The following is a 23977-nucleotide window of genomic DNA, read 5'->3' as shown; positions in this document are numbered from 1 at the left end:
AATCAAATCGGGTTTAAAATAAGGATCAAATAAACCACTCATCCTAAAAAGGAAAGGGCTGTTTGTGAGGCAGGACCTTGAATCCCTCTCACCTGTTGGAGGCTGCTGCTGGTTCCTGGAGCAGCAGCTGACAAGCAGGTGTCTTGGCCCCCGGCCTCCCCGCTTAGCATCTCCTCCTGTCCCAGTGCTTCTCTGGCTTTCCAATGACCAGAGTCTGCCAGTCAAGTGTCCACGAAAGGAAACCCCTCAACACTGTCAAATTCTCGGAGCACTTGCCAAGTGCCGAGCTGTTTCAGGCATGTTGATTACCTGTTCCCTCACTCGACCCTCACAGCAAGCCGCGGGGTGGAGGAAGCGGCAGCCTGAGCCATAAACTCTGTTGGCTGTACAGCTGCACAGCCAGCAAGTGAAGAAGTCAAGATTTCACCAGCAACCTAGTGATGTTGAGGCCTGTGCTTTCAATCACCATGCTGTAACAGCACGTCGACTCTACTCACAGTGAGACTCCAAGCGCACTTGGGGTCCTGGTCTGTGCCGGGCTGGTGGCCAGTGGGGAGGATCTAGGCCCCGTAGAACCTGTGCCTTCTGCTCTCAAATTCCCCGGGTTCTTGGGGATGAGCAACACTTTAATTTCAAATGTAAGCATTTTGCTTTTATTAGCATGTCTTCAAACATGAGCATCAACCTATATCATTTCGCTCAAGAGCTCCTAGATGTCGGTGGCACAGGCAATCCTTACTGTGACATCTCAAGGGGGGTCTCTGGGTGACTCTGCCACCCCTCCCGGTCTTACTGTCTTCACCTCCCCTACTGGTGTCCACAGCTGTCCTATTTCTTTCTCTGCCTGCTCACTGTCTGTCTCCCTTTTCCACTGCCACCCTCCTCCAGAGTACGAGACCCTCAAGGGCAGGCAGTCCATCTGTCTGTCCACGGCTGCACCCTTGAGGCCTGGACTGCTCGTGTCCCACAGGCGCTCTCTAAACATCCCGCGGACCACTCTGTCGGGCTGGCACACTCATGTGGCTCTGAAAAGATGACGCCCACACTCTGGAAAAGCCTCAAGGCCTTCTGTATCCAGTGACTGCAGCAGCCAGCAGGCAGGCAACAGCGTGGCCGGCTTGGTGCTGAGGGTTCCCCAACCCACACTCACTCTCAGAGGAGCGGAAAGCCCTTTGCATTTCTGTACTGCTTTTAACTCAAGAGAAGAAAAATAAATTTCCCTGTTGTGAAGTTTTTGTATTCATTCGGTATCCAGAGAACCAGTAGACAAAAAACTACGTTGAATATCCTGTGTCAGATTTTATTTTCTGGTGTCATTCTGCGTCATTTTGAAAAATACATTTAAAAGACAACCCTCACACACAGAGCACCTCGCACACATGCAGCACGTCCCAAGACTGTGCTGGGCTGGGGCCGCTGTCTTGGTGAGGCAGGCTCTCGTCCAGCTCCGCGATGCCCGTGGACTGACTCACATGCGGACAAACCTCGGTTAGAGACCTCATTCCTAACTGACTACTTCGACACAATATATATTGACTTAGCAAATTGTTGTTTCAGATGGCTAATAAATACAGACACCATGAGTGTTTTACTTACACACAATCATTTACCCTCTAAAATCAAGAGGAGTTCGATAGGCAAACACAATGGCTCATTTAAAGGCCTATTACCTCCTCAGTACTCCGGTGCCATCAGATGGGACTGGAACAAGTCCTTTACTTTGAGCTACATCTCTTTTATTTTTGACAGATCATCCATCTGTGTTCCAGCTAAGGAACATTCAGAAATACCAGGGATTCCCATGCTCGCTATGGGAAAAAAAATAAGGAACTGTTCGGTAGACATTAACAGGGATTAACGGGTGAGGGTAGGTCAGCAACAAGACTGGTTTGTTTTACCATGTAATTAATGTATTCAATAACAACTGCAGTTTTGGGAATGTAAATTTAAATTTGAAAAATGAGAATAGTGGTACACATTCTAGTAACCGATTGGAATCGACAAAGCACTGAAAATTGAAATACAATTGTATATACGTAAACCATGGAGGGCACCCAGTGGGAGAAGTGCTGGGTAAACACTGAGACGCGGGCGCGCACCTGCATGCTCTCTCTCAGGTCCGTGGCTTCCCGGATCGGGGGCTGGGCATTCTTGAACACTTCATCTACAGTTTTAATCCACAGCGTTCTCAAGGACGCATACTCCCTGGACTTCTTCCCCTTTCTCACAGAGAGGCCCCGCTTGTGAGGCTTCCCTCCTCCTCTTCGGTTCGTGATCGCCACGTGGACAAAGAGGGAGGCGTGAGCCAGGACCTCCCCCGTCAAGGACTGCAGGGGGACGTGGCGGTAGCCCGTCTGCAGGCACTCGAAGGGAATGGTGTACTGGCCGATGAACTCGTCCCCAATGTAGTCATCGTCCAGCACGACAAAGCGCACCATGGCCAGCTCAGGCAGGTTGATCTGAAATTCAAAGCTCTCATCAAAGATGGGAGCGTCTCCATTCTGGTGCACAGTTTTTGTCCTCTGCTCTGCACAGTCAGCAGGGATGCCGTGGATCTCGACGTAGACATAAGGGTCCACCACGTCCCCTTTGGCACCGGACCCTTTGGGTTTGGGGAAGTTCTGCCCGCTGATGATTTTAATGTGCAGGAGCTGAGGCGACACCCCCGGGACGGAGTCTTTCGTGTTGGCGCTGAAGAAGGACACCTCCTCCCTCATGATGGCGGGCCGGAGGACGTAGCCACAGTTGCCGTTCTGCCTAAACCAGCCGATGTTCAGGTCCATCATCAGGCCTGGCGTCTGGAAGTTCATGGCCACGATCTGACAACCACATTTCCAGAAATCTTGAGGGTTCATGTTACTGGAGTCAATTCGCATGGGACTGGGGAAGACCCTGGCAAGGAAACGCTTGTTGTAATTGACAAAGTCCCCGGGGTTTTCATTGGCATATTTGCTGGCCAGCACTTCATTAAACGAGCAGACTTCCCAGTACTTCTGAACCTGGAATGACACCTGGAACTCCTTGAACTGGACAGACTTGCAGATGCTGACCAGTTCAGACAGCTCTTTGCAGAGCTGGAATCGCTTCACGGGCACGTTGTTGGGTTGCTCCATGTTCTCCTTCCCCATCCGCTGCGACATCTCTGCTCCTTCGTCCTCGTCGGTCACGTCCCCGTCTACTCCAGAGCAGTTCGAGGACAGCTTCTTGGCTTTGATCAGTATTCTCCCTTTCAGGACGTCCGGGGACGGCAGGTAAGATTCCTCGACGTTGGGTGACGTTGTGTAGAGCTTGTCTCCTATGATCTTCTTCATGTGTTGAACCATTACCTTCTGTTGCTTAATGGAGCAGTGGTTCTCCAAGCACAAGATGAGAGGGTACTCGGACGCGAAGAAGGCGTACTTGTTAATGATGTCGATGACGCTGCGGAACACTATCTGAGACGTCATGGTGTGGCCTGTGTAGATGACCGGCTCGTTGTCTGGCCCGTCCCACACGTCCAGCTCAACACTCCGGCAGCCCATCTTCAGAGCTCGAATGTAGCCCGTGATGTCGGAGGGGCCTCGGAACTGATCCTCTATTAAATACGTGTTGTGGGATGAGTTTATAAAGTAATGGGACAGGGGCTGCTTCATGTCCTGGCACACCTTCTTATGCTCTGGATCAAATATGTAACAGTCAGGTGACATAAGGTAATTCGTGAACCCGTCAATGGAGAGCCAGCCCTTTTCCTGACCCTCTTTAGATGGCTCGTATTTGTGAATAATTTCAAGGCTTATTTCCTCATTTATATGTGCCACACCCTGTTCCGCCTCGAGAAACATCATAAGGTCCTTGGTATCAAGGAATTCTTTATTGCTTGAAAACTGAACTAAAAGGAAATAAATTTCAGGTCTAGTACAAAGCTCATGGAAAACCTCAATAAATTCTTCCTTTGTGACATCAGTACCAGCTTTATCCTTTGATTTGTGCAACTCTTTGAACTTGAGCTCAATTTTGCTTGTTTTTAAACCAGGGTTAAGGTTTCTGATGCATTGCACAGCACTACACAGAGTTATGTGTCCAAGGTTATCTACATCAATTTCACTAAACATTTGTGAAATCCAAGAAGTCCTCATGTTGTCTTGGCTACTCTCTAACATATCAAGGGTATGTTTTCCATAGGAGATTAGGTACCGCAGTCCTGTTACCCAGATGTTTGCAACATCTGCAGAGTTGGCAACCAAGTCAAGTGACTCATAATTCTCTCCATAAATGACTGAAAATGCACAGTCTTCAGATATCTGGTCGGAAATGCCATTGCTGCGGAAGATGTCAGTGTTTTTTCCTGTTCTCACTTCCTTGATGGATTTAATGTCGATCTTGGCTTTCTCGGAATCTTTCTTCGATGGCTCCCACCTCAGGCTCTGCATGTCGGCATCCAGTAAAAAATACCTATGGTATATTCTAGAGTTGGAGCGGACCTTTTTGAGTTCCGAGCCCTCAACCATTGAGTTGATGCAGTCGCTGGCACTGCTGATCTTCTTCTCTGTCGGCATGCTGCTGAACGACACTGTCTTCTTCCGTTCCCTTTTCTGTTTTGTGCCATCCTGGGAGAAAAAAAAATAATGTATTAAAATAGCATGACCACAGGCTTCTATGTTCAGTAGTAGGAGTAAAAACTTAACTTCCTTGGATAAAATTATGCTAATAGGATTTCCTATTCTTTTTTTTTTTTTTTTAAAGATTTATCTTATTTGAAAGAGAGAGAGAGAGATTTTCCATCCATTGCTTCATTCCCCAGATGGCCGCAACAGTCAGGGCTGAGCCAGGCCAAAGCTAGGAGCCACAAGCTTCATCTGGGTCTCCCACATGGGTGACAGGAGCCCAAACACTTGGGCCATCTTTCACTGCCTTTCCCAGGTCATTACCAGGAAGCTGGAATGAAAGTAGAGCAGCTGGGACTCAAACTTGTGCCCATATGGGATACCAGTGTTGCAGGCAGCAGCTTTACCTGCTATCCCACAATGCTGGCCCCAGGATTTCCTATTCTGAGTCCTGTGATTAATGATATTCATTCATGTCTAAAGCACAAGTGGTCTTGGAGTTTACAGCCTAATACCAACAGGTAAGAACTTGTTATTGAATAATTGCAATTCATGTTTGCTAAGAAACACAGTTTCATTACCATACAATAAAATCATGTATACAAAACAGACCACATAATTTTCAGGGCCCAGGGAAAAATGAAAATGCAAGACTCCTTTCTCCAACATTATAATGAATTTCCAGAAGGGGCTAGAAGACCATTAATCTCTAAGCCCTAATGTCTGGCCCTTCTGAGTATAGGGCCTGTCCAACAGTACAGACCACAGGCCCACATGAGGAAGGTCTTGTTGAATGTTCCTTTCCTACATGAACATTGCTGAAGGCTCGTCACACCTCTGACCTCAGAATCACCTAGGCTTTCTGTTTATAGTGCTGATTCTTAGTCCCATGAAATCAGATCTCTGGGGGTGGTGGCAGAAATTTGCTTTTCTGGCAGCACCTCCACCTGATGGGTAGGTACACCAAAGTGTGACAACTGTCTCCTGGCCACTTGGCCTTGCCACCATGTCTGAACTATGGGAACTGTAAGTATCAAATGACCAGCAACAGCTAAGCATGAATCATTAAAGTGTGTGCTTAATGAGTAGACACTGGAATTCCAACAGAGATACCTGGCTCTTCAGAGACTGAGATTAGCCACTGTCTAATACCTGGACAGATAGGTATCACTGTTACATTGTGTTACATCTAAGAAGGAGCCCTAGATTCCAACTGGAAATGCTTCTAAACTTCCAGAGCTGAACTGGTTAAAGCCTGTTACTGTGTACCAGGCTAATGCTTAGGACAGCTGTCATTCATATACTCCTAGTATTAATATAGCACTAATGCTTCCCAAAGGAAAACTTCAGGAAGCACCTTTTTCTCAAGAAGTTTGCATCTTTAATAATGTCATCTTCAGCCTCCCTGCCTAATGTTTTTTTATTTATTTATTTATTTATTTATTTTGACAGGCAGAGTGGACAGTGAGAGAGAGAGAGACAGAGAGAAAGGTCTTCCTTTGCCGTTGGTTCACCCTCCAATGGCTGCCGTGGCCAGCGCGCTGCGGCCGGCGCACCGCGCTGATCCGATGGCAGGAGCCAGGAGCCAGGTGCTTTTCCTGGTCTCCCATGGGGTGCAGGGCCCAAACACCTGGGCCATCCTCCACTGCACTCCCTGGCCACAGCAGAGGGCTGGCCTGGAAGAGGGGCAACCGGGACAGAATCCGGCGCCCCGACCGGGACTAGAACCCGGTGTGCCGGCGCCGCTAGGCGGAGGATTAGCCTAGTGAGCCGCGGCGCTGGCCAGCCTCCCTGCCTAATGTAACGTCGTCCCACATGTTTAGGGATTGATATTCACAGCTATCAGTGTATTTAAGCTCTCTGTATATAGAGTCCTTCATTACTCAAATGACTTCAAAACATCTTTCACAATTTTAACCTAAAACATGAGATTGCTTTTCAGGGGGTGTATGACACAGATGATAGATTTTCAGTAAGTCATTTTAGTAAAAAATGAGGAATAGGGATAGAGGATGAAATTATATAACTTAAGTGGCAATAAAGAAAAGAACATGCAAAATATTATACTAAGGAAATTCTAATTTTCCTGCTCTGCATAGAATCTAGTTTGAATAACTCTTCTCTATGTTTTAAAAAGCTATTATGCTATTCTCTATGTCTGGAATTCAAAAATCACTTTGCTTTTTGTCTACCGACACTTCTAAGTAATTTGCAGAAGGTAATTAAACTTAAACTTTAAATCATATGGGTATCATTTTCCTTAAAGTTTCAAAATGAACCATAAGGGCTTTGTGATCTGAGTGCCAAGATAAAGCCTAAGAGCCCCAAGGCAGATTGCTTCTCTACAACTGAATCCTCAGAACAATAAAATGCAAAAAAGGTAAGAACTGTGGTAATTGTATCTAGATAGCACACTGAATTATAGCCATTCCAAATCCCTAAAGCATAGATTTTATTTCATCTATTCAAGTGAGTAGGCATGAAATTAAATTTGCGATCAGCCATGCATATAGGCATGAAACAAATGTATAAATTTCCTATTTTTCAGAATGAAGGATGTTTTCACTTTTAAAAAGATACATTTTCATTTACCTGTAATAAAGACACATGCAAACTCAGTAGAGACATTCCATAAGCTTTACAAATTGCATTTCAAAGGTGTCACTAGTAAAAGAAGTCACAAAGATAAAGGGAAGTGTTCATCCGTGAAATATCTACAGTGTTTTCTCAACATGGTAATCTTTAATCCATCAATCTAACATGCTGATGAATATTTTAATTTATTACAAATTATGCATTTCAAGATCATAGGTTTCTTTGTTATTAAGGGGGAAGGCCAAACGGCAAAGTAAGCTGATGACATACACACTTGCTCACACAGGCAGACCTGTGGTTTTAACACCATTCTGTGCTTTAGAAACATTACCTGACTTCTCCACAGACAAGCCCTGGCTTTTCACTGGTGGCTTCTGGTCACTGATTGCAGACAGGTGCACACAGCGGCCACCCGAGCACGGACTGACATAACGACAGCAGGAACCCCCTTCTTGGAAGCCTTCTGTCTCTTCTTCCCCTCTCTGCCTGGAACCATCCTGGCCTGTCCACAGAACACCAAGGCCTGTCTGGAGAGGTCTGCTTCCTCTTCCTCTCCAGCAGGTAAAACTATCAGAAAACACCGAGAGTGGAGTGTGCTTGCTTAGAGACCCACAGGGGAACAGGTGAGAGCTGAAGCTCATCACTCAAGGTCAGATGGCTGGCTGGCAGACAGGTGATGTGATGACAACAGAAGTGGGCAAACCGGTTCCACAGGGCCAGGAGGAAGGGGGGAACAAAAGCATGTTTCTGGGAGGGAAGGAGAAGTGGGGTCCAATGGCAGGAGTTGGGGTCCCACACTGCCTGGCTCCCACTATCTTTATCCCACTGCTACTCACATCACCCTGGCTTCCATTCTTCAGCCCCACGGTGAAGACCTGCCGCAGCTAAGCCACTGGCCAGTGGCAGAGCCGGACTCTACCTTCCGTATTGACTCATAATGTAAGTTAGTCTACACTGAGCAATGAAAAGTACTCACACTGTATGCGCTATACATATAGCTTTTTAAAAACCATCAAAGTACACTAAATGTAGGTTACCTACATGCACCAACACATAAACCTAAGAAACACACACACACAGTTTCCGCTGAGGCAGGGATGGATCAAAATATTTTTTAAAAGAATATAAATAACTTCCCAGAGCTGAGCTGGCTATAAATGAGTAAATTTTAAGTACTCATCACCAAAAAAGCTTTCACATGGTGAATTCAAAACGGAAACTTAGGGGGTGAGCATTTGGCCTAGTGGTTCAGAATCCTGCACCCAATATCAAAGGGCCTAGGTTTAGTTCTGGCCCCTGACCCCAGCTTCTGGCTAATGCATTAATGAGCACAGCAGGCCCTGGGGGGCAGCAGTGATGGCTCAAGTAGTGGGGTTCCTGCCACCCACATAGGAGACCTGGATTGAGCTCCCAGCTTCAACCTGGCTCAGTCCTGGCCACTGTGGGCATTTGTGGAGTGAACAGAGGATGGGAGCTCTCTCTGTCCATCTGCCCCTCTGTCTTTCTACTTCTCATAAAAAAAAAGGAAAATTTGGACAACTGATACATTTCTGTTACATCATTAACACTTTTTAACACCAAGAGAAGGAAGAAACACAAAAAGTCCAGCCTGGAAGAAAACCAAACCCTAACAGAAACTCCTCTATCAACACTGAAATTTTCTATTTCTCGATAGAAAATCACAAAATTTAGATGGAGAAAGAAGCACAAAGATTTGTTTATACATTAATCATCATAACTCAACAATTTTGAGTTAGAAATGATTTTAGATAAAAGAATGAACAGGAAAGAGGCTGTGGAAGCTTTTTCTGTACCACCACAAATTCAAAAACAATAAAAATGTTTACAGAACTTATATTTAGCATTAAGATGGATGGAGCCACATTGAGTCCTCTAACAAATGAAAGTTGCCACGGAAAATAGGCCACCACTTGGGTCAGGCATATGGTACACGGGTTAAGTCCCTACTGGGGAACCTGGGTGGAGTTCAGGGTTCCTGACTTCAGTCTGGCCCAGCCCTGGCTGTTGTGGCCATTCGAGGAGGGAACCAGTGGGTAGGAGATCTCTGTCTGTCTCTATCTCTTTGCTTTTCAAATAAAATGAAGACAAATAAATAAAATAGATTTTTTAAAATATGCTATCATTAAAATTACCAGCTGGGATTTTTAAGAAATGGTAGCGATTTCATAGGCGGCTATGGGCAATTTCACAAATCCTCACGCTGAAATGAAGTGAGAAACAGGGTGAGCCTCGTTTTTTTCTGCTGGCAACCAAGTGCTAGACACTGACTCAGTGGATCCAGCTGATCACGGAGGGGAGGGAGCGGATGAGAAGATGTGTCTGACTCAAGGCACGTGGAGGGCTGAGGCCCTGCGAGAAGAGAACTACATTTCCTATTGCTTTCCAGAGCCTGATTGCTTTCTCTCAGATGCAGGGTACCCAGCCGGGTCCCAAACGACAAGTCTAGGCAGTGGTTCTGCTGTGCCGGGCGGGGACACCGAAGAGGAGGGAATGTGGCAGGAATGTTTAAACAGAAGTTCACCCTCTGGTTCTTTCTGAGTCGAGGTATTTTGTTGGGATTATAAATAACACTAAAGAAAGGTATGGGATCTTTGTGTTTAGCAGAAGGGGTCCAGAATTAAAGAGAGTTGAGGAACCCTGGATTGAAGCAAAACAAAACAAAACAAAACAAAATTCAGAAAGACCTGAGGTCCACTAAAGGAGCACAGCGAGGCCTGACCTTTCCCCAGCTCAGTAACGATGACTCTGACTCAAAAGGGAAAGTCACGCTGGGCACACCAGGGCTGCCACGCAAGGCGTTCCACACATCGCTAAAGCTTTGATGTGCTCTCTAAGAAGAGCAGAAAGAAAAAGAAAAAAAAATCTGGAGCAAAATGGCCACTCTCAAGGTCATTTTATAAAATAAGATGAACTGAAAAATAAAGTAAGTCAGAGAGAAGGCAGGAATGGTCCCATGCTTCTTGTTCATGTGGAAGGGCCTCTTACCGCAAGTAGCAGAAGGCTCCGGGCCCCTGGATGCCTCCTGTGATGGGCCCTCCTCTCCCACAACGCAGAAGCTCCCCCCACCCACGTCTGGCCAGGAGCCTGTGAGGGCATGGATTTGCTAATGGCTCGGGAAGCTATGGGTCACTCAGAAGTCATCAGGCAAGTTCAGGTGCTTTAGGGTACAGAAAGCCATCCTAGTGAGAAAAAGCCAGTCTGTAAAACGACATCCTCTCTTCCACCCAACAGAGAGCTCTGGTCACAAGGCAACCAGAGAAACCGATCCAAACAGTGGCAAGCCCCTCTCCGTCCAAAGAGAGAAGGACACAGAAGGTGCTTCAGTTCTGGCCATGGTGTGGAAGGGAGAGGTGGCCACCCTGGAAGCAAATGAGCGAAGTCAGCTAAAACTTTAAGGAACTCCTAAAGGCCAAGCAGCAGCTGGTGCCCTGGTTTAGAATAACTAGGATCCCCCGACACAAGAAGAGTCTGTACTCCTTTCTAAGTCGTCTCCACGGGGACTCCTGAGAAAGACTATGGGATGAGCAGGAAAGAGACCCTCTCCTGGGCACAGGCATGCAGGTGATGGCTGTCACTGGGGGACAGCATGAAACTTCTTCCACTTCCTTTCACATGAAGCAACAGCGCTGAGCTGCTGTGGGAAGGGCGACCAGCCCTCCACCTCCGAAGGCCACCGGGAGAAAGGCAGTAGAAACAACACTTATTTCCTCTAGAAACAGGTGAAGATACACCGCCCCAAGGGGTAGCAGGGTGTTTGGGACTCAGAAGACTGTACAGTTAAACGCAGAGCTCTGCGGTGAACAAGGGGATGCAGGAAATTCTCTTCTGCCCAAATTCAACACTGACACAGGCAGTCTGGCTGCCATAGAACGCAGGGCAGGAATGCTGTGAAGGCACACCCGAGGCCCAGGTGCACACAGCTTCCTAAAACTGAAACTGGAGCAGGAAGGCCAGGAACTGCCTCTGACCCCACCAGAAGACGAGCACTCAGTAGCAAACAGTCTACCACCAGAGGAAGAATGAGGGCATGGAAAGAGACTCCTCTCGACAGAACTTCATAGCTGCTGGCTACAAGTAGGGCAGGAGCACTGAGTAACCCCCCTGGTACCCCACCTCCTAGCCTAGACACAAGGTGACAGTGGAGGAATCTGAAGCCACTTACTGGCCTTTTACTGAAGGCAACAATGGCGACTCATATCCTAAACTTGGCTCAATTACTCACTACACTGACTCATCTTCCCCAACACTAGTGACCTGGAGGAAGAAGAGGCACACACACTTCTGAACATAAATATTATTTACATCAGTCTATTAAACATGATGTCTAGCATTCAGTAAAAATTACAGGACACATAAAAGCAAGAAAAAAGCCAACATATTATCAAGAAATAATGCAATCAAAAGAGTCAGACTCAGAGATGACCCAGAAGTGAGAACTATTAGATGAGGATTTCAAAACAACAATAGCTGATTTAACAGAAAAAGTGGACAACGTACATAATTAGATGGTATGTTTCCACAGAAAGATGGAAATTACCCAAAGTACAATGGAAGTGCTATTTTAAAAAACAATGCTATCAAGATGACATATTCCTTTGATAGGCTAATAAGCAAACTAATCACAGCCAAGGAAGAATCAGTGAAGACAGGCCAATAGAAATTATTAAAATCAAAACACAGAGACAAAAGAGTGAAAAAATATACATAGCAGCATCCAAGAGCTGTTCTCTCGCATATGTGAAAATGGAGTGTTTGTAGGAAAAGACCGAGAACAGGGTAGAATATTCAAAGATAATGCCTAGAATTTTCCAAAATCTGATCTAAGAAGCTTAAGCAGGATCAAACACAGACACATACAGCCACAGACATACACGCCTAAACATATTACTGCCAAACTGCCAAAAACCAATTATAAAGAGAAAGACAGCTAGAGAAGAAAGCAAGGTGCAAAGAACCACAAACAAGGTGACCTCCAGGAGATCCACCTACATCCAGCTTGACTACTAGCTTACAAATACACTGCAAGTAATGAATAGTGTTATAGGAAAACTTGTTCTCTTTTAAAGAACCATAGTCCCTCAATTTTCCTGTGCTTTCAAAGACAAAGGTGTCCTAGCCTAGATATTGGTGTTTGAGGGTTCAAAAGAGGTTTTCAGTGGTGTTGCTAGACTGCCAGTCCATTCCCTTACTCCAAGGAGTCCTGAATCATGGCCTATTGACATAAATTTAGAAGGCAAATCAAGATTAATGCTCCCTAGAAATGGCAGCCTTAAACATTACAGTAGGGGTAAAGGATAGATGTTTTTACAGGGTTGGAAAGAGAACTCTGAGGCTAGCCAGAAGAGAAATGACAAACTGAGAGAAAGGAAAAAAAAATTTGCAGACAGAAGTTATGGAATTTTACTAATAAAAATCTATCACAGAAAAAACTCTTCCCAATAGCTATGAAATGGTTTTCAAAAAAGTGGAACAAAGTAATCCAATGGTTTACAAATGTCCTGGTCTAGGAGTCACTCGCAGAAACACAACATCATGGCCACAAGCCGTGGGAGCACTGCACATCCTCTGTACCTCAGTGTCCCCATATGTGAAACAGGCATCCGAAAACAGTCGCCCTTTCTACGCTACTCAGAACACCTACTTCAGATGCTTGTTACAAAGATAAGAGAAGTTCCCATCTGAAAAGTGATTTAAATACTGCTGGGAATTTGGACCCTGTGGGGAGCAACCCGGACTGGACTGAGTTACTGGAATTAAGACTTATTCTATGCATCTGCTCTCCCACAATATGGCGCTGGGAGAGGAGAAAACAGCTTCTACGCAGCTGCCTCTTGCCAACTTGAGTGATGACCTCCAGGAGCTGATCCTGCTCCTGATTGGAGGAGAGCAGCGTACTCGGTGTGTGGGCAGCCGAGTTAGGATTGGCGGAGGAGGACTATAAAGGAGGAGAGAGACGGCATGCACCAGGAACATCTAAGGGGAACATCTATCTGAAGGAACACCTGTGCAGCCCCCGAGAGAGCCGGCCGGCGGTGTGCCGCTCCCCCGCGGAAGTGGGGAATGTGGCAGGGGGAACCGCCCTTCCACAGAGGTGGAAGGGTCGGTAGCCAACCCGGGAAGAACCAGCAGCAAACCCGGGGAGGGCCGAGCAGACGAAAGAACAGCGCAGGGTCCTGTGTCGTTCCTCCGCGAAGAGGGGGAGTGACAGGACCCTGTTAAATAACTATGTCTCAGGCTGAGGTTATTACTTCATAGAAGAAAGACAAAAAGAAAACGTCATTGTAAGTGTGTAGCTGCAACAGGCTGACCGCCTAGGATTTGCTGACAGGTAGTCCTGAACCGGAAGAAACAGAATAATGTTACTCTCTTAGAGGCTTATTTAACTGAGACCACTACTAAGGTAACCCCAAGTTTCTGAACATAATCAGATGGATTCGATGCCTCAGACACACTGGGAAATTATCAGAGATAACCAGGTGCAGTATCAAAATGAAGTTCACACACTCCACATCTGTAGGGGACAAATAAGCAAACATTCCTCCAAGTCTTGTGTTGATTTTCCCACCAGTTTAATTAAAACTACAATTTTATGTATAAATATTCACATATAAAAATCACAAATGTGAAGCCATGATTCCCGTAACTCCCATAATACTTCTGTCTAAAAAAAAATTAAATGACCTCATTCAAGGCAGTTTGTGACTGGAATTATTCAATGATTTCTTTTCTACTTCCTACCCACGTTATTTTCAGTATTGGTAAACTACAGTGTTCAAAACAGCTATATTTAAAGAGAGCAAATTTCCAATTTCTATAAAATGACACTTGAAGGTCAGGTTAACACTTTCAAATCATTCAATGTAATGGGCTGCACCTGCCTTTAAAATACTGGAGTCTTGTGAAATCAGAGGACCACAGTGAAACACAATACTATCTTTACGTTAGTCTTTTGGCAAAACATTTTCACTACTACTGAAATATTTGCTCAAAGCCAATTTACACAAGCATAACCTACATCTGCGTTCAATGTAAACTACAATAATATTCATCGGTTGCCTCCAGTAATGAAAGACTTAATAATAAACACCGAGTTCTATAAATTACTCTAGCGATATTTTACATTCCAGTGAAAATACGGGTGCTAATCAATTTTAATTTATGATCTAGAGTAATGGCACTTAAGCGACACAATTTGCTCTGGAAACTGTCTGTGTTTCTCAACTGTTTTTATAGGGTTATTTCATAGTCAGCACAAGAAAGAGCCTGCAGACTGCTTAGGCTACAGAGCTTTTACAAGATGTTATTATATAACTTTGTTAATAACTGTCTAATAAGTTGTACTGATTTCTTTTTAAAGATTTGTTTATTTTATTTGAAAGGCAGAGTTAGAGAGAGGCAGATGGGGGGGGGGAGAGAGAGAGAGAGAGAGGTCTTCCATCCGCTGGTTCACTCCCCAGATAGCCGCAAAGGCCAGAGCTGCGCTGATCCGAAGCCAGGCGCCAAGAACTCCTTCTGGGTCTCCCACATGGGTGCAGGGGCCCAAGGACTTGGATCATCTTCTACTGCTTTCCCAGGCCACAGCAGAGAGCTGGATGGGAAGTGGAGTAAAAGCTGGGACTTCAGCCGGCACCCATATTGGATGCTGGCACTGCAGGCAGCGGCTTTACTCACTATGCCACAGTGCTGGCCCCATTATACTGATTTTTTAAAAAGTATGCAATTTGAATCACATCATGTGACTATGTGAGTCCAAATATGATTGATCTTCCATCTGCTGGTTTACTCCCCAGACAACAGCCAGCATTGGCCAAACCAAGTCCAGGAACCAGGAGCCTTATCGGGGTCTTCCACATGGGTAGCAGGGGCCCAAATATTTGGTTCATCTTCTACTGCTTTTCCCAGGCCATTAGCAGGGAGTGGCATAGGAAGTGGAGCAACCAGGACTCAAACTGGTATCCATATGGATGCCAGTGTTACAGGAGGCAACTTTACCCACTACCCCACAATACTGGCCCCCAAATATGATCAATTCTAAGAGAAACTTTTTAGCTTTTTAAATTTTTTAATTTATTTTCATTTTATTTGAAAGGAATAGAGGAGAGAGAGAGAGAGAAAAAAAGAGAGAGATTTTTCCATCTGCTGGTTCACTTCCCAAATGTGACAATACCTGGGGCCGGGCCAGGCTGAAGTCAGGAAGGAGCCTGGAACTCAATGCAGGTCTTACCCCCTGGATGGCATCACCTGCGGTTCCCACAGTGAGTGTCAGCAGGAAGCTGAATTGAAGTGGAGGAGCAGGGACTCCATCGGGGGTACGCAGGTGCCCCAAGCAGGGTCTCAGCCATTACACCAAACATCTGCTCCCCAAGAGTAACTTCTTAATTCCTAATTTTCTCATCCTAAACTGTGCTGGTTCTCCATCTCTTCGGGATAGCTTAGGAGAAAAAAAATTCATTTTCATCACTTGTTAAAATTCTTAAAGTTTGGCATTGCCTGGGGTTGAGGGAAAGAACACGGCTCTCCAGTGCTAGCTGGAAGTTAGCGGGAAAGCTTCTACGGAGACCTCTCCCGTGCAGGCGCAGCCACCACCTGGGGACACATCACCACAGCGAGTGAAGAACAGGAGCTCTTCCAATCCCACATTGTAGTCACTCCATAATTATTTTACAATTAAGTTTTAAAGGAAAATTGGCCCACTCACAATTTATTATGCAATCGCTTTGCTGTTTTCTTCCTATTTGTCTAGTGGGAAAAAAACTTTTTCCTGAAGCCTTTTAAATCCAATTGTTTATTTGCATATGAAATTAGTATGTTCGTGTGAGGGGGACAATTAAATCAGAAAAACAAGTAACAAAATAATGAATCACAGAAAAGGGAAACTCAGCTTCCTAAAAAACATTGCTTTGTGTCCTAAGCCTTCACAAGCCCACAGGATTCTGGCCCTCAATGTCAACTCTGCCCTAAACTCACACAGCACTTAGAGTCTCTGTCCTATAATTTAACACTTAATGATAGCCTGACTCAGTTCTCTAATTATTTTATGTGGGTTCCTCTTATCCCCACAAGTAGATGTGAGCTCCTTGAGGATCTGTAAGCCTCAGGCTGGACCGGTCCTAACAGAACAGTTACTCCTTCAATGAGCTGATCATCTCCAAAAAGCCACTAACAGCCTTGGAATTAACAGACAAAATAAGTAAATTCTTTGGTTTGATCAGAATGACTATTTATGTAAGAAATATTTTTAAGAAAAGTAATTTTCTTTAATTTAAATGTGACAGATAATATAATCTTTATATCAAACACCTAAAAAATTTCTGAAAAATCTCAATACAAGAGGGATTTTAGATTTAAAATAGTATGAACACAAAGGACAGAAAATGACTTAATATTTTTCAGCTCTATTAAATTTTTATCTATGATGCTGATCAAAAAATCAAATAATTACAGTTCTATAGCAATACTACTCAATGTTCAAATGATTATGTTTAGCAAATAACAAAATGTTCTTTGACTACCAAAGGGCCACATGGAAAGAAATCTGTTAATGAAACTTATTTTTCATTAATTTGTTCAAAATGTTCATGGAAATGAATACTATGAAAAAACAATGCATGGTATTCAAATTTTTACACCAAAATAGACTTGTCTTTGAATTCCACTTTCCATGAACTTTTTTTTTTTTAAAGATCTATTTTGTTTATTTGAAAGACAGAGTTACAGAGAGAGGTAGAGAGAGAGAGAGAGAGGTTTTCTATATGCTGGTTCACTCCCCAAATGGCCACAATGGCCAGAGCTAAGCCAATCTGAAGCCAGGATCCAAGAGCTTCCTTCAGGTCTCCCACATGGGTGCCAGGGTCCAAGGACTTGGGCCATCCTCTGCTGCTTTCCCAGGCACATTATCAGGGAGCTGGATCAGAAGTGGAGCAGCCGGGACTTGAACTGGAGCCCACATGGGATGCCTGTGCTGCAGGCCAGGACTTTAACCTTCTGCACCACAGTGCGGGTCCCTTCATGAACTTTTTTTTTGCATGCATCTCATACATACAACAGCAGGGCAGAGTAATTCTCCCCACCATACCCACCCTCCTACCCACCCTCCCATCCCTCTTTCCCTTCCCTCTCCCATTCCCTGTCCTGTTCTTCACCAAGATCCGAGGAAGGAACGGAAAAGAGGAAGGCGAGGAAGAAAAATAAAAAGCGAAATCACCTTTGAGATGCAATATCGTTGAACAATCCAGGAACTTTCTGAAGTACCCCCGTATGTTCCGATTTATTAATGGTGCCTCCAGCGTACACACCCGGAAAGCAGCAGCAGGTGACCCCAGGACTTGGGCCCTGCCACACACCGGGGAGCACAGGTGTGGTTCTAAGCAGCCTGGCCCCGCCCCAGCCATGGTGGCCATCTGGGGAATGAACCAGCAGAAGGGAGAGCCCCTCCTCTATCTCCCCCTCTCTGCCTTTAAAGTAAATTTAAAAAAAACTTTCAAAAAATTTATTTTCTTATTGAATCCTCCACTGGGTCTAAAGGCACACTGAGTTGCCCACTACACGACAAAAAGAGCAGAATTACACACTGAGTGAAAGAACTAGACCACTTTTAGTCATATGACCTCCATTTCAAAGTCTGCTACTAACATGCTAAAAGCAAAGTGGTTTAAAATGTAAGATTTCAAATAGTAGGTTTTAATGCGTAATGTGGAGCATAATTACAACAATTTTTAAAATTTATAATTGTAGTAAAACAAACTTATCTTTTTAATAATTTGTAAGTGTACAGTTCAGTAGTGCTCATTAAGTTTTATGATTGCTGTCTGCACACTCTATCTTTTTCCATCCTTTTACTTTCAACCCATTTGCATATTGGTGCACCTTTTTTTAAGTCCAGCCTAATAATTTCTGCCTTGATTGGATTATTTGATGCATTCACATTGAATGTTCTTGTTGATCCAGTTGGTCTCACATCTGCCATTTTTCCTTTTCTTCCCTATTTGTCTCATGCCTTCCTTCTTCCCTGCTTTCTTCAAACCAAGTTGGTGAGGTATGTTTCAGACTGGGTGGCACAGAGCTCCCCGGTGACCACGGCAGGCCAGAGCAGTTTGGGGATGACAAAGAGGTCACAAGGCCTGGAGAAGCTGGGACCCAGAGGGAAGAGAGGGAGGGAGACGCTGCGGGCAGGTACCCTGTGGAGAAGGTACCAGGGAAGGGAACTGGCAGTTGGGGGGCGGGCCGGTGTCTTTGTTCAGACCAGAGATAACTAGAGCAGATTTCTGTGCTAAAGGGATTTTTCATAAATAAGGGGAAAATAACGATGTACGAGAAAGGGAACAGATCTCTGAAGAAGCCAAGTCCTTGGCAAAGCAATAGGGGACGGGACCTGCGTTAGCTTTCCCTGAAGGGTAATTCTCGAAGCTGAATCGTGATAGGAACTGAAAAGCACAGGGAGAAGGAACAGGCAAATACCAAGACGGGAGGTGGGAAACAGACTGCAGTATTTGAGGAGGCTCCCGGGGTTGGGTGCAGTTAGAGGAGGCTGGATGTGGGCTCTGGAGCAGCCAATGGGGCGGAGTCACGGCCTCCTGGACATGGCCTCCTGGACACGGCCTCTGCAGCCTGGGAGCTCCTGTTCCTGGGCCACAGACAGAACACAAATATGTGCGAAACCGAAAATTATACGCGTTTTTCCTCTGTGTGCAAATATAACTCACCACCTGTTTTGGAAGGTCAACTAATGGAAAAAGCTTAATTTGTTTCACTACTTTAAGAATCACCAGCCCATTCCTGTAGGGATTTATTTTGTTTTCTTCCTTGATAGTCTAACAAAGCTGAGTTAAACGACACAGGACGCTGGCATGTTAGGTAAGTCTACCAACTCCCAAGGATGAATGAAGTCAGAGATGCCCCTTGAAAGGTCACGATTTCAGACACCAGCCAATATCTGTAGACTTTAAAAACAGCCTTCATGCAGTTACAAGTATCTCAAAATGTTACAGTGTACATTGTCATAGCAAGTTGTATTAATTACGGAAAAAAATGTAAAACTATAGTAAATTTCAAACCATTGCTTTTCTTGCCTTTTTTTTTTTTAAAGATTCATTGATTCATGTGCAAGTCAGAGTTACACAGAGAGAGGAGAGGCAGAGAGAAAGAGAGAGAGAGAGAGAGAGAGAGAGAGAGAGAGTTCTTCCATCTGATGGTTCACTCCCCAGATGGCCGCAATCCAAAGCCAGGAGCCAGGCCACAGCGGTGAGTTGGATTGGAAGTGGAGCAGTCGGGTCTTGAACCGGCACCCATATGGGATGTCGGTGCTTCAGGCCAGGGCGTCAACCCACTGCGCCACAGCGCTGGCCCCCAAACCATTGCTTTTCTACTCAAAGGTGTTACATGCAAATTGAAAATTTCCTAACACAACTTATCTGCTGAAGTGGCACAAATATGCCTCCACAGTCTTTGTATCTACTTGGCCTATATCAACAGTATGCATCTGTTTTATGTCATGCCATGGTAAGCTCCATTTTTTTTTTTAATTAAAAGCCACTCTTGGGTTAAGAAATCAATAAAAATGTCAATGTTCACATGGCAGGAATCCAGAAGATTCAAGCAATTCATCTAGAGTACTTGAGAACAGGGGAATGCTCACTTGGACCGCAGAAGGTTCAGTTCTGCCATTTTTCCTGAATCGTCATATACCTTTTTAAAACCACAAGTCTCTCCCAATTTAATTAGCTCATCAAACTAAAATGAAAAGCAGTTTTAAAAACCAGCAAAATCTCATCATAATGCATTTTAAATGGCATACGATGCCAGGGACTAAAGCAATTTAACTGCTTCAATGAATCTTGTGTCACATTTCCAGCTCTCACTGCTCTAAGTCCCAGCTACAGAGAAAACTACTAGTATCAAATACACAATTAATCCCAAACAGCAGGTACAATCCTCAATCTAAATACCGCTTTCTGGATATAGCTCAGGTTTTAAATAACAACACAGAGAATACATTATTTTTATTTATTACACCATTTTGTACAGTCTATAAAACTAAAATACTCAGGCAATCCTACAAAATACATACTGCAAATTTTAGTTTTGAAAGTTGAAACTACAAGGGACCTTTTATTAATTAATATGCCTACTGTGAGAAAGAAATATAGACACTTATTTTTCATTTATTTTCATTTTATATGAAAGGCAGAGAAAAGAGAGAGAAACAGAGAGACAAGAAGAAGCGGTATCTTCCATCCACTGGTTTATTCCCCAAATGCTCTTAAAGCTGGGACTGGACCAGGACAAAGCCAGGAGCCTGGAACTCAATCTGGGTCTCCCTCGTGGGTGGCAAGAACCCAGGTACTTGAGCCATCACTCACTGCCTCCTCTGGTAAACATCAGCAGGAAGCTGCCTTGGAAATGGAGGAGTTAGAACTGGAACAAAGCACTCAGATATGGGATGCAGGAATCCCAAGTGGCATCGCAAACATTTGTCCACAAGTACAAAAGGCCCCATAAGGCATACTTTTAGATTCTATAGAAAGGCATTAAAATGTAAGCTTAAAATGCCACATTTAACTACCTCATATTTTATTTTATTTGTTATCCAAAAGTAAAAACAAGGACCAATCCTAAACCTACTTGTAAACCAGTCACCAAAATTCCTTAGGAAGCAGGAAGCCAGCCTCATTCCAAGAATCGGCTTGCCTCCCCAACTACCGAATTCAACAGGGTTCTAATTGGACTTGCTAGAGCCCAGGCTCCTGGGAGAGGACCCCGTTGGACAGCAATGTCCCAGCAGAAAGCTTCGACGGGAGGAAGAAATGTGCAAGATCCTCAGCACCCAAAGAAGTGGCTGGAGCCAGCTGCTGGTGCACTCTGTCCCCCCAAGCCAGAGTGACACAGGAACTGGGGCACTTCTGAGAATAGAAGTAGGTATTCATAAATATGCAACAACAAGGGCTGACCTGGAAAAATGGAAACGTACACTCACCCCACTTGGAAATAACCTTTTTAGTGTATCAATCCTCCCTAAGTGCCAGGCTCTGGAAATTCACGTACAATCCAAGTACAATTCCAGTTACAGGGATGTTCCCATCCTGACAGGAAGGCAGGCAGGGCCTGCCAATTCTGCTCTATCTGGACACCCTGTCCAGGCTGGGAGCCCACCCCGCCCAGCCCAGGAACACACCTCTACCTGCACATGAGATCTGGCATAGTCTTGCTGCCTTGAACCAGGTGGACAGGTAGCCATGTATAATCGCTGGGCACATGGGTGGAATCCTTACACAGCTTCCTGTGTGCTTCCCGAGGCTGTTAGCATTTCTCTCCACTCTGTCCCTGCACTGACCCCTTCACCTAACCCCAAGTCTGCCTGGCTAGAACAGATTCCTTGCCTAGATCCTGGCTGGAATTCCCTTTCCACTGTCATGGATCTTGCACAGAGCACTCGCTGTGTGACCGCCTGCTGAGCTATGCAGAGTCCTGCTGTTGTGTGGTTCTCGTCCACTCCAGCCCTGCAGACCCTGGCCTAGGCTCACTACATGCCTTGGATTTTGCAATTTGGATGTCACATTCTCAGCTCACACCTCTCCTGCATATTTCATGGCACTTTTGTGTATGCAGCCACCCAATAGGGAGGAGACCACCACTGGCAGTAGGAGCTGCTGGTTTTGATAACAGAAGCACGTGTGAGGGCAGGCAATGCTAAAGGAGCCCTTCACCATGCAGACACAGTTTTAGAAGGAGGTTGTTGCAGACTGAATGTGAGTTTTGGAGTTGAAGCAAGGAAGAGAGGTGCTCCATCTGACCCTCAGCAGAGCTCTGCCCAGCTTCTCTGGGGAACAACTCACGCCCATGATCACCGCACCACACTGCCCTACTCATATGCATGAGAACTGTAGCTCTCATCTTAGACGAGAACAGCAATGTCCCTGACTTGTATGACAGCATTACTATCAGAAGGGCCACCACGGATAATCTAGGACTCTCCTGTACCCTTCAGTCATCCCAAAACTTAACTCGGAATTCAAAGATGCTTTGTAAGGTTGCTGAGTTGAGTGTGTGGCTCGTGGCATTTAAGAAATGCATCTAAAAATTAGATTAGCAAAAAGCTTCTCTTTTAATCTAATCTATCTCCTCTCCTTCCCCAACCAAAACATGATGTAAAATTCACTTGGGTTTAATGGAAATTATAATGACAACACGGAAATCACATTTGGTCCTCTGGAAAGAGCTGGAGTTTTAGTTGAACTACGCTTCATTCCAATTATAAATTTTTTTTAAGTAATTTGGTTGTGCTTTTCAAAGCATTACTGTAGAACAGTCTTTAATAAGACTAGAACTTGAGACCGAGAGCTTCTACAACCCCCGGCACAGCCCCCAGCAGCTCCCCCTGGGAGGTCAGACCTCTTGTACATAGCCCACAACTCCTGGACAAAACTGGAAGTGCTCTTGATTTACAAAATGTAATGAGTTTTCTTTAGGAATTAATTAAGAAAGAAGAAGACTCCAAAAACCAATAAAGGGGATGAAGCGTGGACAGTAATGATGCTGACAGCGCTGGAAAGCTGACAGGACCTGGCTCGTGCACGGTTCTTGCGTCGTCCACCTTAACGGCAGCTGCTCCCGGGGCAGGGGAGCTGCTGTTCTGCACAGGCACTCCGTCCGCCTCACCTCGCTGAAGCAGGACCGGTCAGCCCCAATTCAGAGGTGACATGGCTGTCCAGTTTCTACCTGTCTCTCCTCCCCTGCTCTGTGCGGCCAGAGTGTTGGGCGCTGGCGCACTTCCCCAGATCACAAGTCAGCCGGTGCGGGGGCAGGGGTGGTGGTGGTGGGGTTCACCTGTGAGGCTGGGCAGAGGAGGAAGAGCAAAGCCCAAGGTTTTCTCTCCTCCCCCTCCCTCTGCACGGAAGGAGAGAGATGGCGAGCAGAGGCAGCATCCTCTCTGAGGCTCCCACGGCCCCTGGGCCCTGGGACCAGCACCTGCTCCCTGTCCATCTTGTGGGTACTTTTCAGCTGTTGATAACCTCTCCTGGATCACTAATCCCAACTGACCTCTTGGTTCTTCTGCCACCTGCAACAACTCCCTAAATGAAATTCTGTCTGAAATACTGGTTTTTCTGGTTGGACCCTGAACAATACAGTGCTCAAAGTGGTAGCTGCTAAAATGCAAAGTCAGTGCTGAAACTAACTCAGCCTGGCCCCTCCCACAGCCCCGCCTGGCCCCCTTCACCAGTCAGCCCTGAGCTCTCACTCCAGACCCTCTGCTACAGGCTGTACAGCCCTGGGAAGGTCAATAAACCTCTCAAAACCTCAGTTGCTAATTCTATAAAATGAGGAAAGTAATTACTTGTCCTTAATTACAGAGCGTGGCACTGCACAGAGGAGATGACAGGCATGGGGCACTGCAGAGGCCCACTTAACTAAGACTTCCACCTTAGGCCAAGTCCTTGGATCTCCCTCCCTCATGATGGGCAGCGAGTAGAGTCCACCTGGAACCAACCTCCACGTTAGCGTCAGGGATTTACATGGCAGGAAGCGACTCAAAGCTGCCTTTTAAAAGCTTATACTGAAGCTTACAAATATATTGTTCTCTTAAGACCAAGCAGAGGGGCCGGAGCTGTGGCGGAGCAGGTTAAAGCCCTAGCCTGCAGCGCCAGCATCCCATATGGGCGCTAGTTCGAGTCCCGGAAGATCCAGTTCCAATCCAGCTCTCTGCTATGGCCTGGGAAAGCAGTGGAGGATGGCCCAAGTCCTTGGGCCTCTGCACCTTCATGGGAGACCCAGAAGAAACTCCT

The 23977-nt window shown here is 45.5% G+C and overlaps 1 protein-coding gene across 2 annotated transcripts in view; it reads right to left on the bottom strand.

The window, feature by feature from the left end:
- PLCL2 (phospholipase C like 2) overlaps positions 1-23977 on the bottom strand; it is a 195977-nt gene that overhangs the window by 74306 nt on the left and 97694 nt on the right. For both annotated transcript variants that reach the window (XM_008266046.5, XM_089332283.1), the window contains exon 2: positions 2100-4586. In XM_008266046.5, the coding sequence (XP_008264268.4) occupies positions 2100-4586 (2487 nt within the window). The remainder of the gene's footprint in view (positions 1-2099; positions 4587-23977) is intronic.

Source organism: Oryctolagus cuniculus, chromosome 4, assembly GCF_051225735.1.
Source record: "Oryctolagus cuniculus isolate XC-2025 breed Fujian yellow rabbit chromosome 4, ASM5122573v1, whole genome shotgun sequence".
Taxonomy (NCBI): Eukaryota; Metazoa; Chordata; class Mammalia; order Lagomorpha; family Leporidae; genus Oryctolagus; species Oryctolagus cuniculus.
The sequence above is the reverse complement of the archived record's forward strand: the minus strand, read 5'-3'. Positions and strand labels throughout refer to the sequence as shown.